At 45.1% G+C, this 15,796-nt stretch overlaps 2 protein-coding genes across 2 annotated transcripts in view; one reads left to right on the top strand and one right to left on the bottom strand.

Annotated features, from left to right (window-relative positions):
- NLRC4 (NLR family CARD domain containing 4) overlaps window positions 1–7,635 on the bottom strand; it is a 48,543-nt gene extending 40,908 nt beyond the window's left edge. The window contains 1 exon segment of the mRNA XM_070069493.1: window positions 7,520–7,635. Within this exon segment, the coding sequence (XP_069925594.1) occupies window positions 7,520–7,635 (116 nt within the window).
- Window positions 7,636–8,342: 707 nt separating this feature from the next.
- The window catches only part of YIPF4 (Yip1 domain family member 4), a 29,116-nt gene continuing 21,662 nt past the window's right edge, over window positions 8,343–15,796 (top strand). Inside the window, exon 1 of the mRNA XM_002709927.5 lies at window positions 8,343–8,618. Coding sequence (XP_002709973.1) covers window positions 8,540–8,618 — 79 coding nt within the window. The 5' untranslated portion in view covers window positions 8,343–8,539. The remainder of the gene's footprint in view (window positions 8,619–15,796) is intronic.

The following is a 15,796-nucleotide window of genomic DNA, read 5'->3' as shown; positions in this document are numbered from 1 at the left end:
GGCCATCTTCTACTGTTTTCCCAGGCTATAGCAGAGAACTGGATGGCAAGAGGAGTAGCTGGGACTCAAACCCGCACCCATATGGGATGCCAGCACTTCAGACCAGGTTGTTAACCTGCTGTGCCATAGAGTCAGCCCCAAGACTTGCCTTTTAATTCCATTTTCTCAGAAACTTCTTTAAAAATTTTTTTATTTATTTTCACTTCATTTGAAAGGCAGAGAGAGATGTTCCATCTATTGATGCACTTCGCACATGCCCACAACAGCCAGAGCTAACCCAGGCCAAAGTAAGGAGTCCAGAAATCCAGCTGTGTCTCCCACAAGGAGAGTGTACTACCAGCTCTCTGCTATGGCCGTGGAAAGCAATGGAAGATGGCCCAAGTCCTTGAGCGCCTGCACCTACGTGGAAGGCCTGAAATTAAGCTCCTGGTTCCTAGCTTCAGATCAAGCCAGCTCCAGCTGTTGTGGCCATCTGGGGAGTGAACCAGTGGATGGAAGACTTCTCTCTCTGCCTCTGCCTTTCTGTAACTCTGCCGTTCAAATAAATATTTTTTAAAAGAATGAATTAGCAGTAGTATGACATGTTATTCCTTATATAGTGATATCACAGTGTGCTTAAATAATTTCAGGGAGCTTTCAATTCAATTTTTCCAGAGTTACTGTCTGGGTGCCAAGTACAATGGCAATTGAACACGGTCTTGGGTTTACTTACCTTTTTTTGTTTTAAGATTAATTTATTTAATTGAGAGGCATAGCTACAGACTGAGCAGCCAAACTCAAACCAGCACCCATCTGGGATGTCAGCACTGGAGGTGGTGGCTTTACTGACCACACCACAGCACCGGCCCATCACTGGTGTCTTAACTGCCAAGCCAAATGCCTACACCCATTCACTCCTTAGATTCTGTCTAGTTTCCAAGTGTTTTGAAGTATTGTAATGTAAGAGGATATTGAATTGATAAAATTGAAAAGGAAACAATAAAATATGCATCACATGTGAAATTGACATTTAAAAAAAAAAAACACCATGATTCAGAATAGGGAAAGAAGTAGGCGTAAAGTCCACCAATATGTGTATAACTTGTTGCTTCCTCTTGGATTACAAATCAGCAATATGTGTTTAAAAACCTTAAACGTTTGTACCCTCTTTGACTTTAGGTATTCCTCTTTAAAAATCTTATCCTAAGGACACATACATGCATATGTAGAATGATACATATGGTATTATTTATAACTATAAAAGTTTGGAAAGAAACCTTAATGTGTAAGAGTCAATTTTTTAAAAGAAAAGATTTATTTATCTATTTGAAAGGCAGAGGAGTGACAGAGAGAGGGAGAGAGAGGGAGAGAGGGGGAGAGAGAGGAAGAGAGAGGGAGAGAGGGGGAGAGAGGGGGAGAGAGAGGGAGAGAGGGGGAGAGAGGGGGAGAGAGGGAGAGAGAGAGAAATTAACTTCCATCTACCTGTTCACTCCCCAAAAGGCTGCAACAGCTGATGCTGGGCCAGACTGAAGCCATGAGCCAAGGACTCCCTCTGATCTTACCATGTAGATGGCAGGGGCCCAAACACTTGACCCATCTTCTATTGCTTTCCCAGGCATATTACCAGGAAGCTAGATTGGAAGCAGAGCAGCTTGGACTTGAACCAGCACTCCAATATGGGATGCCAGCATTGCAAGCAGTGGATTAACATGCCCCTCAATGCTAGTTCCAAAGAGTCAGTTTTAATAAAATGTAATATTCTTATTAAATGAAACAAAGGGCAATATTTACAATGTTGCAGGAAGATATATGTGACATTGGGAAATTCCAATGTTACAGAATAATCTGTTTGAAAGGAGACAGTGTAGGCTGGCGCTGCAGCTCACTAGGCTAATCCTCTGCCTGCAGTGCTGGCACTCCGGGTTCTAGTCCCGGTTGGGGTGCCGGATTCTGTCCCGGTTGTTCCTCTTCCAGGCCAGCTCTTTGCTGTGGCCTGGGAGTGCAGTGGAGGATGGCCCAAGTGCTTGGGCCCTGCACCGTGTGGGATACCAGGAGGAAGCACATGGCTCCTGGCTTTGAATCGACACAGTGCACCAGCTGTAGTGGCCATTTGGGGGGTGAACCAACGGAAGGAAGACCTTTCACTCTATCTCTCTCTTTCTCTCTCTCACTATCTAACTCTGCATCAAATAAAACAAAAAAATAAAATAAAAATTAAAAGAAGAAGACAGTGTATATGTAAAATGCTTAGTAAAATAATTTTTAAGGATTTATGGCAGGAAGTTAAAAGCAGTTATCAATATAGGCAATAGGTTATTTCTCATTTTTGTTTCCTCCAATAAGTATATATTTATTTAAGAAAAAGAAAAAAGGGGTCGGTGCTGTGGCACAGCAGGTTAATGCCCTGGCCTGAGGGGCTGGCATCCCATATGGGTGCCAGTTCAAGACACAGCTGCTCTACTTCCAGTCCAGCTCTCTGCTATGGCCTGGGAAAGCAGTAGAAGATAGCTCAAGGCCTTGGGCCTCTGCACCCGTGTGGCAGACCTGGAAGAAGCTCTTGGCTCCTGGTTTCGGATTGGCGCAGCTCCGGCCGTTGCGGCCAATTAGGGAGTAAACCAGCGGATGGAAGACCTCTCTCTCTCTCTCTCTCTGTCTCTCTCTCTGCCTCTTTTCTCTGTGTAACTCTTACTTTCAAATAAGTAAATAAATCTTTAAAAAAAAAAAGAAAAGAAAAAAAGTTAAATACGTAAGAACAAAACCAAACAAGCCATACGTTTCCCACTTGGGTTTGAGGTGGTTGCAATGAATATTATATTAGTTGCTTAGTCTGAGTACACTAGCCCTCTTCATACTTCAACATGAATGTGAGATTAGCAAATTAAATGCAGCATGTGGACCACTCCTTGAAAGTCAACAAACCTTTTATTTAAAGAAACAGAAGTGGACATGCGTTTCTCAAACAGGATTCCAGCAGAAAGAATCAAAGTCTGAATATATACTACTCTCCAATGGCAGGATTAGAAAAATGGTATAAACACTTCATTAGGAGAATATTCTCATGGACAGAAGACTTAGGGAGTGCAGCAGCACTGGTGCAATGATATTCAGAAAAACTTTTTTACATTTGATTGTGACTACTGCAGGTTGATGGTGCTGGTGTCATTAAATTGTACACAGCCAAAAAACCACAACAGCCACCACCCCCAAAACACAAAACAAACAAGAAAACTTAAGGGGCTGGCATTGTGGCCTAACATCTATTATTTTTCACTTTATGTTTCTGTGTGGGAACAAACTGTTGAAATCCTTACTTAAGGTATACTAAGCTGATCTTCTGTATACTAAGATAATCGAAAATGAATCTTGATGTGAATGGAAGGGGAGAGGGAGTGGGAAAGGGGAGGGTGGTGGGTGGGAGGGACGGTATGGGGGGGAAAGCCATTGTAACCCATGAGACGTACTTTGGAAATTTATATTCATTAAATAAAAGATAAAAAAAAAAAAAAAAAAAAAAAAAAAAAAACAGAAGTGCTGACAGCAATAACCAAAAAAAAAAAAAAAAAAAAAAAAACAGGTAGAGCCAGTGCCTGTGATGGAGGGATCCCAAAACAGAAAACTTAATGCATCAAAAAGGGAATAACAAACTCTTAAGAATAGCAAAGAACAACGTGGTTGTATAGCATTGTGGTTTGGACTCTAGGATCAGATTACCTGGGTACATGTCCTAGTTCTACCATTTAGTATATTTGTGATCTTTGGCAAGTGATTAAGTTTTTTTTCTTCACTATGGTTCTTATTTGTTAGGTGGGAAAAATAACAGTACCTACTCCATGAGGTCATCATGAGGATTAAATAAATAAAAATAATTAAATAAATTAATTAATGTAAACCCTTTTCCATAGTGCCTGAAATTGTTAGCTGTAAGTACCACCTATTAGTGTTGTCTGTCTAATTAGAGTTTCAGAAGTAGAGAAGAGAGGCAGGCAGTGGGCCCCACGGTTAAGATGTCCCCATAAAGGGCTGGTGTTGTGGCGTGGCAGGTTAAACCTCTGCCTGTGATGCCAGCATCCCATATGGGTGCTGGTTCAAGACTTGGGTACTCCACTTCCGATCCATCTCTGCTATGGCCTGGGAAAGCAATGGAAGATGGCCCATAGTCCTTGGGCCCCTGCACCCGTGTGGGAGACCCAGAAGAAGCTCCTGGCTCCTGGCTTCAGATCGGCGCAGCCATCAGCCATTTGGGCCATCTGGGGAGTGTACCAGCAGATGGAAGACCTCTCTCTCTCTCTCTCTCTCTCTCTCTGCCTCTGCCTCTCTGTAACTCTGCCTTTCAAATAAATAAATAAATAAAAAAGATGCTCCCCTCAAATATTGGAGTGCATGGGTCTGAATTCCAGCTTCCCTCAAAGCAGACCCCAGGAGGCAGCAAGTAATGGCTCCAGTACTGGGGTCTCTTCCAGTCACATGCCAGACCTGAATTCAGTTCTCAACAGCAGGGTCTGGCCCCAGCCCAGCCTCAGCCATTGCAGGCATTTGGGGAATGAGCCCCAGGTAAAAGTTCTATTTGTCACTCTGCCTCTCAAATTAAAAAGAAAACAATTTTTTAAAGAAAGAGAGGAGAGAGAATAGAGCAGCAGAAATGTTAGAAAAGGTAACAAATTTCAAGAAAACAAGCTCGAAGCTCAGGTTATCTGATAAATTTCAAGCAGTTTAAACAAAAAGAGAGGAAGGCATTTGGCCTAATGGTTATGATGCCACTTGGGATGCCTGCCTCCCATCTCAGAATGCCTCGGTTTGAGGCTTGGTTCTGCACCTAACTCTAGCTTCCTGCTAACATGCAGGATCAAAGAGTTGTATTCCTATTCCCCACAAGAGACCTGTGTTGAGTCCCAGGCTCAAGGCTTCAGCCATATCAAGGCCCATCCATTGAAGCAATTGGGGAGTATAATTGCTGGTGCTCTTTGCTAACTCAGCACACACTACCTGGAAAATCTCACCCATGCTCACCATAGATATAGTTACCATGCCAGGGGCTGGCACTGTGGCGCAGCGGGTTAACACCCTGGCCTGAAGTGCAGGCATCCCATATTGGCACCAGTTCGAGACCCGGCTGCTCAACTTCCCATCCAGCTCTCTGCTATGGCCTAAAAAAGCAGTAGATTGCACCTGTGTGGGAGACCCAGAAGAAACTCCTGGCTTCTGGCTTTGGATCAGCACAGTTTTGGCCATTGCGGCCAACTGAGGAGTGAACCAGCAGATGGAAGAACTCTCTCTCTCTCTCTCTCTCTCTCTCTCTCTGCCTCTCCTTCTCTCTGTGTGTAACTCTTTCAAATAAATAAATAAATCTTTAAAAAAAATTATCATGCCATGCATTGTTGATTGCTATGCTATACTTCCAATTCAGAACTCTATTCTGAGTACTGGGTCCTTATGTGGTAGAGAATAACTAAGGGGCCAGCATTGTGGCATAGCAGGTAAAGCCGCCACCTGCAGTCCTAGCCAATCCACTTCTGATCCAGCTCCTTACTAATGCCCCTGGGAATGCTGAAAAGGATGAGCCAAGTCCTTGGGCCCCTGCACGCATGTGAGAGACCCGGAGGAAGCTCTTGTCTTCAGCCTGGCCCAGCCCTGACCCTTGAGGCCATTTGGAGGAGTGAACCAACAGATGGAAGACCTCTTTCTCTGTCTGTTTCTCTGCAATTCTGCCTTTAAAATACACAAATTAAACATTTTATATATAACTAAGTAGTTCATGCATATTCTTTTTAAAAAAAGATTTATTTATTTGAAAGTTAAGAGTTACATGCAGAGAGAGAGGGAGAGAGAGAGAGGTCTTCCATCAACTGGCTCACTCCCCAACTGGGTGCAACAGCCAGAGCTACGCAGATCCAAAGCCAGGAGCCAGGAACTTCTTCTGGTTCTCCTATGCAGGTGCTGGGGCCCAAGGACTTGGGCCATCTTCTACTGCTTTCCTAGGCCAAAGCACAGAGCTGGATTGGTAGTGGAGCATCCAGGACTCGAACTGGCATCTGTATAGGATGCTAGGATGCTGGCACTGCAGGTGGAAGCTTTACATGCTACACCACAGCAGCAGCCCCCATGCATACTCTTAAACTTATGGTTCTCTAAACTTTCTCCTACCACCAGAGTAGCTCCTTTTTCTATTTCTTCACTTGATTAACCACCTGAGCAAGAAACATGAAGTGATCACAGGCTCCTTCCTATTCTTCACTAACACTATCTTCCAACTGATCAGTAAGTCCCGTGTATTCTCTTTTTTTAAAAAAATATCTATTTGAAAGGCAGAGTGACAGAGAGAAAGGGAGAGAGAGAGTGAGAGCCAGAGAGAGAAAATTTCCATTTTCTGGTTCCAAATGGTCACAGTGGCTGGGGCTGGTCAGGAGCCTAAAACTCCATCTGGGTTTGCCACATGGATGGCAGGGGCGCAGGCACTTGTGTTGTCTTCTGCTGCTTTCCCAGTCACATGAGCAGGGAGCTGGATCTGCAATGCAGCAGCTAGGAATCAAAACAAAGCTTTGACATGGGATGCCAACATTATACCAGTGGCTTACCCTGCTGTGCTGTTAGCCCCATATTCCTGACTTTATCATCTCTCATACCACCTTCCTCTTCCCTATCCCCTGTGCTGCAACCATAGTTCAAGACTTACGCATCTGCAAAAGTCTTCATAGAAGTCTATGCTCTCCAAGTTAAAAAAAAATACACAAATGTCATCATTCTATCAGGTCTGCTTATGTCACTCCTTTGCTCTAATTCCTTTTTTTGTGTGTAAGATTTATTTGAAAGGCAGAGTTACAGATAAAAAGAGATCTTCCATCTCTTTGTTCACTCTCTAAATAGTTACAACAGCCCAGGCTGGGCCTTGTGGAAGCTAAGAGCTTCTTCCTGGTCACCCATAGTGATGCCAGTGGCCCAAGCATTTGGGCCATCTGCCGGTGCTTTGCCAGGCACTTTAGCAGGGATCTGGACCTGAAATAAGGCAGCTGGAACATGAATTGGCACTCACATGAGATGCGAGTTTGCAGGCAGTGGCTTAACCTGCTATATCACAATGCGGGCCCTGGTCTAATTCCTGTAATGAGTCTACCACCATAATCTCTTCTTTCCCCGTCTGCCATCTCATCCGCACACCTTCTTTCCCACTAAACCTAGTCCAGGTAAAAGCAGTATCTTCCCATTGCCCATGTCAACTAAATGTTGTCAGGCATCTTGTGACAGACTGCCAGCCCCTACACCTCTTAGCCTGCAGAATTCTACTTGTCCTTGAAGTACAACTTGCTACCTTCTGTGAGAAAACCTTCCTGAAAGTCTGTTCAACACATGACTGGTCATGCCTCCCACTGCTCTACAGACTTGTAGAGCAAGAAATCAGGGAGCTGTCAATCCCAGAGCAGGCCAATGAGCGAGTTGAGATAGAGAGGACGCTCCTAGTCTACTAGCTTACAAGGGGGCAGAGGCTGGCGTGGTGGAGTCTGGAGTACCAAACCCACCCTTCTTGGCTCTCCCCCTGACATTTTACTCCACGTCTGACTGCTGCCTGGTATTGCTGGCAACGTCAGTTTTCCTCAATAACAAAGACTTCCCGTTCAGAACACATCCATATGTGGCTAATAGGAAAAGCGAGTAGAAGTCCATCGTGCACTTCTCCCAGATGGGCTGTCTTCCTCAAAGCGCTCTCACTTCAAATTCAAAGCCCTATTTATGTAGCTTGGGTATTAAACGCAAACATTTGAAAAACTTAGGCGAGTCTGTATACTCTGGCAAGTTTATTGACAGGACCCAGTGAAACACAGCGCCCGACTCCAAGCCAGGAGACTTCCAACCTGTTGGGATTCTCTGACTGACTACCTTTCCTCCTCTGGCCTCCGTTGCCTCTCTCACAAAGGAATGTGGCTAACAGCCAGTGCTAACCTCCAGGCCTTATCTGCTTTATTACTATCCTGCAATCCAGCCCCCCCCCCCCCCCCGTCGTTTTACAGGTGAGGAAGAGGACGATTAGTCAAGATCCCATACAATTATTACTAATGGCAACGGAAATCGGATCCCAGACGGTGGCTGAAACCAGCCTAGTTCTAGAACTCTTTAATCCACTCAGCGTGAACGGAAGAAATTGGTACAGGAAACCTTGAAAAGATCAGAGTCAAAACTAACAAAAACAGCCAAAGCGCAGACGGACACACACCTGAGGGAACTTCCTGTCCAAGGAAACTTCCGGAGTCAACAACAGGAAGGCCCAATCAGAACCTTTCGCCGGGAGCCAATAGGAGAGCACATTACAAAGGGCCAATCCTCGCGGCGCTGTCACTGTTATGGTCCTGTCAGGGCGCCGGCGTCGTGGTGCTTGGGCGGTCGCCACCGAGAGGACTTGAGTGGGGCGGGCCTCCAGGACAGCTCGGAGGCCCTCTGCGCTCGCGACCGGCCTTGTCCCCAGCTTGTACCTGCCGGCTCCCAGGCCGCACGGAAGGGCGCGCGTGCGGGTCTGCGCCGCGACCGCCTTGGGGTCCGGGCGCAGCCGCAGCCGGCGCGGAGGGGCCGCGAGATGCAGCCGCCGGGCCCGCCCCCCGCGTACGTCCCCACTAACGGGGACTTCACCTTTGTCTCCTCTGCAGACGCGGAAGGTGAGGACGCCGGGGCCGGCGCGGTGGGCTGCGGCGCGCGGGGGCGGCGGTGGCCGGGCGCGGCCAGGCAGGAAGGGCTCTCCAGCTCTGTGCGTCTGCTGGGCCTTCCGAGAGGCCCTGGAGGGCCAGGGAGCGGTCGGCGCATAGCTTCCCCCACCACGCTCTGGTGCCAGGTTTTTCTGGGTCGCTTACTCATTTCGAGTGCATTCACGGGAATTCTAGGAAGTTTTATTTCTGAAATAACTCGCAGTTAGCGAAGAGATGTTTAGATTGGCCAGGGAAGGTGTCGACGAAGGGGAACAAGAAAGAGAGCTGTGTTTCTCTCTTGTTTAGCAGTAGGTAACTTTTGGGGGGGCCTGGGGTTCGATTCTGCTCTGCAAACACTACGGACTTGCTTGGTTTTCTTATTGACTTTGTTATCTTGCCTGGCTCCCCGTTTTCCTTGCGTTTTATAGCGCCTGACCTCAGTGTTCAGAGAAGTGGACACAGATACTTTTGAAACTTTATGAGCGTCAACTGTGTCCCCCTACTACTGTCTGCACATTGTTTTTTTGAGGGGCCAGGGGGCGGTAAACTCTTTGGAGGAAGCAGTTGCCAGAGAGATTTTTCTACAGCGCAGGAAAAGTGTTTTCCTTGTAATCTGAGTCTTTTTCTGCTGGTCACTCTCAAATTTCCTTTTTTTTTTTTTTTAAATTCGGGAGGCAGAGAGCACTGCCGACCTCTGGTTCACTCTGGAAGGTCTGGGCCAGGCCCCCCCAAAGCTGGAAGCCAGGAGCTCAATCCACATATCCCGCATGGGTGGTGAGCCCAATTATTTGAGCCCTGCTAGCTGTTTTCCAGGGTCCACACCTGCAGAAAGCTGAGGTCAGGAGCCGGAGCCAGGAGTCAACCTCAGTCACTCTGGTATGGCACACCGGTGCCCCAGCCCTTAAGCTAAATGCCTCTCCCTCAAATCTTACTTTTATTAGACTTTGTACACCACTTACTGTCTAGTGACCACATTGACTACCTGATATAAAAAGAAATTAATAGAAGTTTCAATCTGGAGAAGAACCTAGATTTTCCTAGATAAGTTCTCAGAGTACAGCAGTTGTTTTCTTTCTTTTCCTTCATTGGCCATTTGAGGAGCATTGTTTTCAAAAGTAGTGATGGTTAACATTTTTGAAAAAAAGACTATCAAAGGGAACATAGCTGATATGTTTCTTTTAAACTGAAATGTAACACCCCAAAATACTAAATATTTATCTCTATTTGGTAGCATAGTGCTTATGGAGGAATATCAATTTTAATTTCCCAGTCTTTTTTTTTTTCCTAAGACGTATTTATTTATTTATTTGAAAGTCAGAGTTTTGGAGTGTGGGGGAGGGGTCTTCATCTGCTGGTTCAATCCCCAGATTGCCACAGTGGCTGGAGCTGGGCCTATCCAAAGCCAGGAGCCAGGAGCTTCTTCCCGGTCTGCTACCTGGGTGCAGGGGCCCAAGCACTTGGGCTGTCTTCTGTTGCTTTTCCCAGGCACATTAGCAGGGAGCTGGATCTGATGCAGAGCAGCCACGACTGGAACTGGCACCCATATGGGATGCCTGTGTCACAGGTGGTGGCTTTACCCACTGTGTCACCGCGCCAGCTCCTTTACCCTCTTTCTCTCTTTTTAGATTTATTTACTGATTTGAAAGGCAGTGAGAGGGAAATACAGAGGGGGATCATCCACCTGCTGGTTAGTTCCTCAAATGATTACAACAGCCAGGGCTGGGTCAAGCTGAAGCCAGGAGCCTAGAACTCTGCTTTTATCATTTACAGATCGACAGTGATAATACACACGTGTTTAAATATTATTGCCAATGTAAAGCACTTAGTAGAGTTTTCTCAGAGAGTGAAGTGCTCAGTATATGTAAGTATTGATGCTGTTACTGGGGTCTCAGTGTTATTTTTTTTTTCTTCTTTTTTTCCAAAGCAGAAAGACTTATCCCATGGTTCACTCTTAAATTCCTGGAATTGGGCTAGGCTGAAGCTGGGATCTGGGAACTTAGTCCAGGTCTCCCACGTGGGTGGCCGGGACTCACCTACCTGGTGACTCCTAGGGTATGCAGTGACAGAAACCTGGAATAGGAGCAAAGCCAGGACTCAAATCCAGATATTCTCATGTGGAGTGTAGGCATCCCAGGTGGCGTTTTACCCACTAGACCAAATCTCCCTTCCTTCTGAAACTCCAGGTAGACATACTACACTAATGGGTAATACGTGGGTGACACGTACAGCTGATGCCTTCATGGCACTCCCTGTGTGCCCAGCACTGTGGTTGTCTTCTATGGAGCCTTTTATAGAGAGCATCTCACAGGATCCAGCTGCCATAGAACATGAATAAAGAAATACTTGCCCAATTAAAAAAAAAAGATTTATTTCATTTATTTGAAAGACTTACATAGAGCCAGAGATAGAGAGAGAGAGAGAGGCTTTCCATTTGCTGGTTCACTCCCCAAGTGGCCACAATGGCCAGAGCTGAGCTGATCTGAAGCCAGGAGCCAAGAGCTTCTTCCGGGTCTCCCACGTGGGTGCAGGGGCCCAAGGATTAGGGCCATCTTCTACTGCTTTCCCAGACCACAGCAGAGAGCTGGACTGGAAGTGAAGCAGCTGGGACCTGAACCGGCTGTCCATATGGGATGTCGGTTTTCCAGGCCAGGGCTTTAACCCACTGCACCACAGCACTGGCTTCTCTTTTGCCTGATATTTAGGTTTTGAAAAATTTGTCCCGAACTTATCTTCCTGTTCCTGTCATAGACCTTGGGCTTCTGTGCCTTGTCTTTTCCATGGAATAACTTCTCTGCAGATCCAGTCATCCCTCCTAGTCAAATTCAGATTCTGTGCTTCCATGCCCTTCTTGACCGCCTCTCTGATTAGGCCTCTTTACTCCTGTGGCGTCTGTGGTCGGTCAACAAAATTCATTGTTTTCTCCTTAACAGAGTGTACTTTACAGTAATGGTAGGATTTTGTATGACATTTCGGTCAGTTTTTTTTTTTTTTTTTTTATTGTGATACAGTTCACATACCATAAATTTCACTGTTTTAAAGCATACAGTTCTGGGGCTGGTGCTTTGGCATAGTAGGTTAACCCTCCGCCTGGGTGCCGGTTTGTGTCCAGCTATTGCTCTTCTGATCCAGCTCTGCTGTGCCCTGGAAAGGCAGAAGAAGATGGCCCAAATACTTGGGGCCCTGCACTTGTGTGGAGACCCAGAAGAAGCTGCTGGCTCCTGGCTTCGGATCAGTCCAGCTCCAGTTGTTGTGACCATTTGGGGAGTGAACCACCGGATGGAAGACTTTTCTCTTTCTTTCTCCCACTCTCTCTCTCTAACTCTACCTCTCAAATAAATAAAAAAAATTTTTTTAAAGAATTGGTTTTATTTATTGGAAAGAGTTACAGAGAGCTAGTGTCAGAAAGAGAGTTTTCCCATTCTGCTGTCCACTATCCAAATGACTGTAGCGGCCAGAGCTGAGCTGATCTGAAGCCAGGAGCCAGGAGCATCTTCCAGGTCTCCCACATGGGTGCAGGGGCCTAAGGACTTGGGCCATCTTCTGCTTTCTCAGGCCATAGCAGAGAGCTGGATTGGAAGAGGAGCAGCCGGGACTCAGCAGCACCCATATGGGATGCTGGCACTGCAGGCTGGGGCTTTAACCCACTGTGCCACAGCACTAGCCCCCCAATTTTTTTTTTTAAAAAAGCATACAATTCTATGGTTTTTAATTTATATACAAAGTTGGGCAGTCATAGCCACTATCTAATTCTAGGACATTTTTATCATTCCATTCGTAGTCACTTAACCACTTATCCTTCCTCCTCAGTACCTGGCATGCACTGGTCTACTTTTTGTCTCTATGGTTTGTTGTAGAAAGCTCGTATAAATGGGATAATATGTGGCCTTTGGGTTTGGCTTCCTTCATTTAGCATAAGGTTTTGAAGTTTCATTTATGTTCCAGTGTGAAACACTAGCCTATTACTTTTTGTGGCTGAATAATATTCTGTCACTTGGATATACCCTCAGGTAGATTTTAAACTCTATAAGATCTCACTTCTATATGTCACTCAGGGCATTATAGAAGTATGTGATTGGGGCCAGCATTGTAGCACAGCACAGTAAGCTGCTGTCTGCAACACTGGCATCCCATATCAACACTGGCTCAAGTCCTAGCTGTTCCACTTCCACTCTAGCTCCCTACTGATGTGCCAAGGGAAGCAGCTGAAGATAACCTAAGTATTTGGACTCCTGCCACCCACGTGGATGACCCGGATGAATTTCTGGGCTCCTGGCTTTGGCCTGGCTGAGCCCAGACCACTGTGCCCATTTAGAGAGTGAATCAGCAGGTGGACAGTCTCTGTTTCTCCCTGTGACTGTTTGTAGCTCTGCCTTTCAAATAAATTAATCTTTTAAAAAAAAGTAAATGATTAATAGTATTTGTTGATTAATTACTCGATCAGTGTTGAAAATGAGGAAGGTACTGAAATGAAAGTGACTTAATATTTGTGATACAGATTTTCTTGCCAAATGCTGGAAACATCTCATCTCTCTACTTTCTCATTTTAATTAGTCAAAATTATTTCAGAACAGTTCTAGAGCAACTATAAAATTCATCTTTTTTTCTTTCTTTACTGACAGTGCCTTAGTTCAAGTCTTCTGCCTTATCATTTCTTGTCTATGCTCAACTATAGCCTCCTGACCAAACTCAGCTCCAATCGCTCCCCTCTTAAATCTCTTGTACATAATGTAGCAGCTAAAACTGTGTTCCAAAATACAAATCTGATTTTGTCTGTTGGCTTTATTGCAAGGCTTTAATGTCACTTTTTAACTTTTTTAAAAAGCAGAAAAACCTCTCATCCACAGTTTTCTGTTACTCTGTCATTGTGGCAAAGCATTCAACTTACTCTCTAAAATTACCCCTTCCCAGAAAGTATATGATTTCTAAAACAAGTTAATTGAGCCAGTGTCTTGGTGCAGTAGGTTAAGGCAACGCCTGAATCCCATATCAGTGCCAGCTCAAGTCCTGGCTGCTTTGCTTCATATCCAGCTCCCTACCAATGTGCCTGGGAAGGCAGTGGAAGATGGTCTAAGTGCTTGGGCCCCTGCCACTCACATGAGAGACGTGGATGGAGTTCTGGGTTCCTAGCTTTGGCTTAGCCAGCCCCAGCCATTACGCCTATTTGGAAAGTGAATCAGCTGATGGAAGATTCTCTCTACCTTTCAAATTAAAAAAAAAAAAAAAAAAAAAAAAAAAAAGTAAGCAATGTAGACCAAAGAATCTTTAGTTTTTCCTTTGTAAAATTTTCTTGCTTTTTATTTATTATATCCCTGGATATCTTAGCACAGATTTCTTTTATATAACACACTGTTGAAGTATGAAATGGTATATAATGAATTCAAAACAGCAGTTTTTCCTTGTTTAAAAACTGAAAAATTGCTTTTTTAATTAAAAAAGTGTATATACTTTTTGAGAGGCAGAAAGAAAGATAGAGCTTTCCATCCGCTGGTTCACTCCCCAGATGCCCGAAGTGTCTGGGAGTTTGGGGGAGGGAAGCATGAGTGGGATGGAGGCCAAAACTCGAACCTGGGAACTCAGTAAATTTGTGCATGTCAGCAAATTAGTGTGAGACTGGTGAAATCTGAATAGGGTCTGTAGCTAATTAATTGTAGTTGTAATAATAATTGTTATCGGATTGTAACCAGTGTCAGTGTTCTTGTTTTGATAGTTATATAAGGGTCTTTCATAAAGTTAGTGGAAAATGAGATTAAACGACAAACTTATAGGCCGGGACCCAAGTGCCTAGGCTAATCCTCCGCCTGCAGTGCCGGTACTCTGGGTTCTAGTCCCAGTTGGGATGCTGGATTCTGTCCCGGCTGTTCCTCTTCCAGTCCAGCTTTCTGCTGTGGCCCAGGAGCGCAGTGGAGGATGGCCCAAGTGCTTGGGCCCTGTACCTGCATGGGAGACCAGGAGGAAGCACCTGGCTCCTGGCTTTGGATCAGCACAGCACGCCAGCTGTAGCAGCCGTTTGGGGAGTGAACCAACGGAAGGAAGACCTTTTTCTCTGTCTCTCTCTAACTCTGCCTGTCAAAAAAAAAAAAAAAAAAAAGACAAACTTATTTCTGTGCAAAAAGTTTGAAATCCATACAAACAGTGGTCTTCGAAAATTCATGGAAACTATATATTATGAAAAAGCTATGCCTAGATTTAAATAAACTTAAAATTCTATTTTTCCATAAAATTTTTAAGTCCCCTTATATAATGGGGTGCCATTGAGAGAAATTGGGTGAATGATAGGTATGACCTCTCAGTAGTATTGTTGCAACTTCTTATGAATCTGTACTTTTTCAAAATAAAAATATTAAAGTACTCAAAAGGCAAAAACTTCAGTTAAGTGTGCAAAAATGAGATTTAGTTTCCTCAGACTCAGGTGATTTAATTTTATTTTAATTAATATTTACAATAAGAAAGTTTTTTAAAGATTTATTTGTTTATTTAAAAGAGTTACAGAGGGGAGAGACAGACAGAGATCTTCCATCTGTTGGTTTACTGCCCAGATGGCCAAAACGATCAGGGCTGAGCCAAGGCTGAAGCCAAGAGCCAGGAGCTTCTTCCAGGTCTCTCACATAGTTAGCGGGGGCCCAAGTGCCTGGGCCATCCTCTGTTGCTTTTCCTAGGCCTTTAGCAAGGAGCTGGGTGGGAAGTGGAGCAGCTGGGACACAAACCAGTGCTCATGTGGGATGCTGGCATCACAGGCTCTACCTGCTACACCACAACACCAACCCTTACAATATGAAATTTTACTGATAAGAACAAATAATAAAGCTACTAAAACCATAAACCAAAACAATATGAATAATAATAACATGACAATTTTATTTTTTAAAGGATTTATTTATTTTACTTGAAAGTCAGAGTTAGAAGCAGAGGCAAAGAGAGAGTTCTTCCATCCACTGATTCACTCCCCAAATGGCCTCGGCTGCAGGAGCTGGGCTGATCTGAAGCCAGGAGCTTCTTCCAGGTCTCCTACATGGGTGCAGGGGCCCAAGAACTTGCACCATCCATGCTGCTTTCTCAGGCCCTAGCAGAGATCTGGATCGAAGGTGGAGCAGCCGGGACTCGAACTGGCATCCGTATGGGATGCCAGCACTGCAGGCAGCAGCTTTACCCAA

This window comes from Oryctolagus cuniculus, chromosome 2 (genome assembly GCF_964237555.1).
Source record: "Oryctolagus cuniculus chromosome 2, mOryCun1.1, whole genome shotgun sequence".
Classification (NCBI taxonomy): domain Eukaryota; kingdom Metazoa; phylum Chordata; class Mammalia; order Lagomorpha; family Leporidae; genus Oryctolagus; species Oryctolagus cuniculus.
The sequence above is the reverse complement of the archived record's forward strand: the minus strand, read 5'-3'. Positions and strand labels throughout refer to the sequence as shown.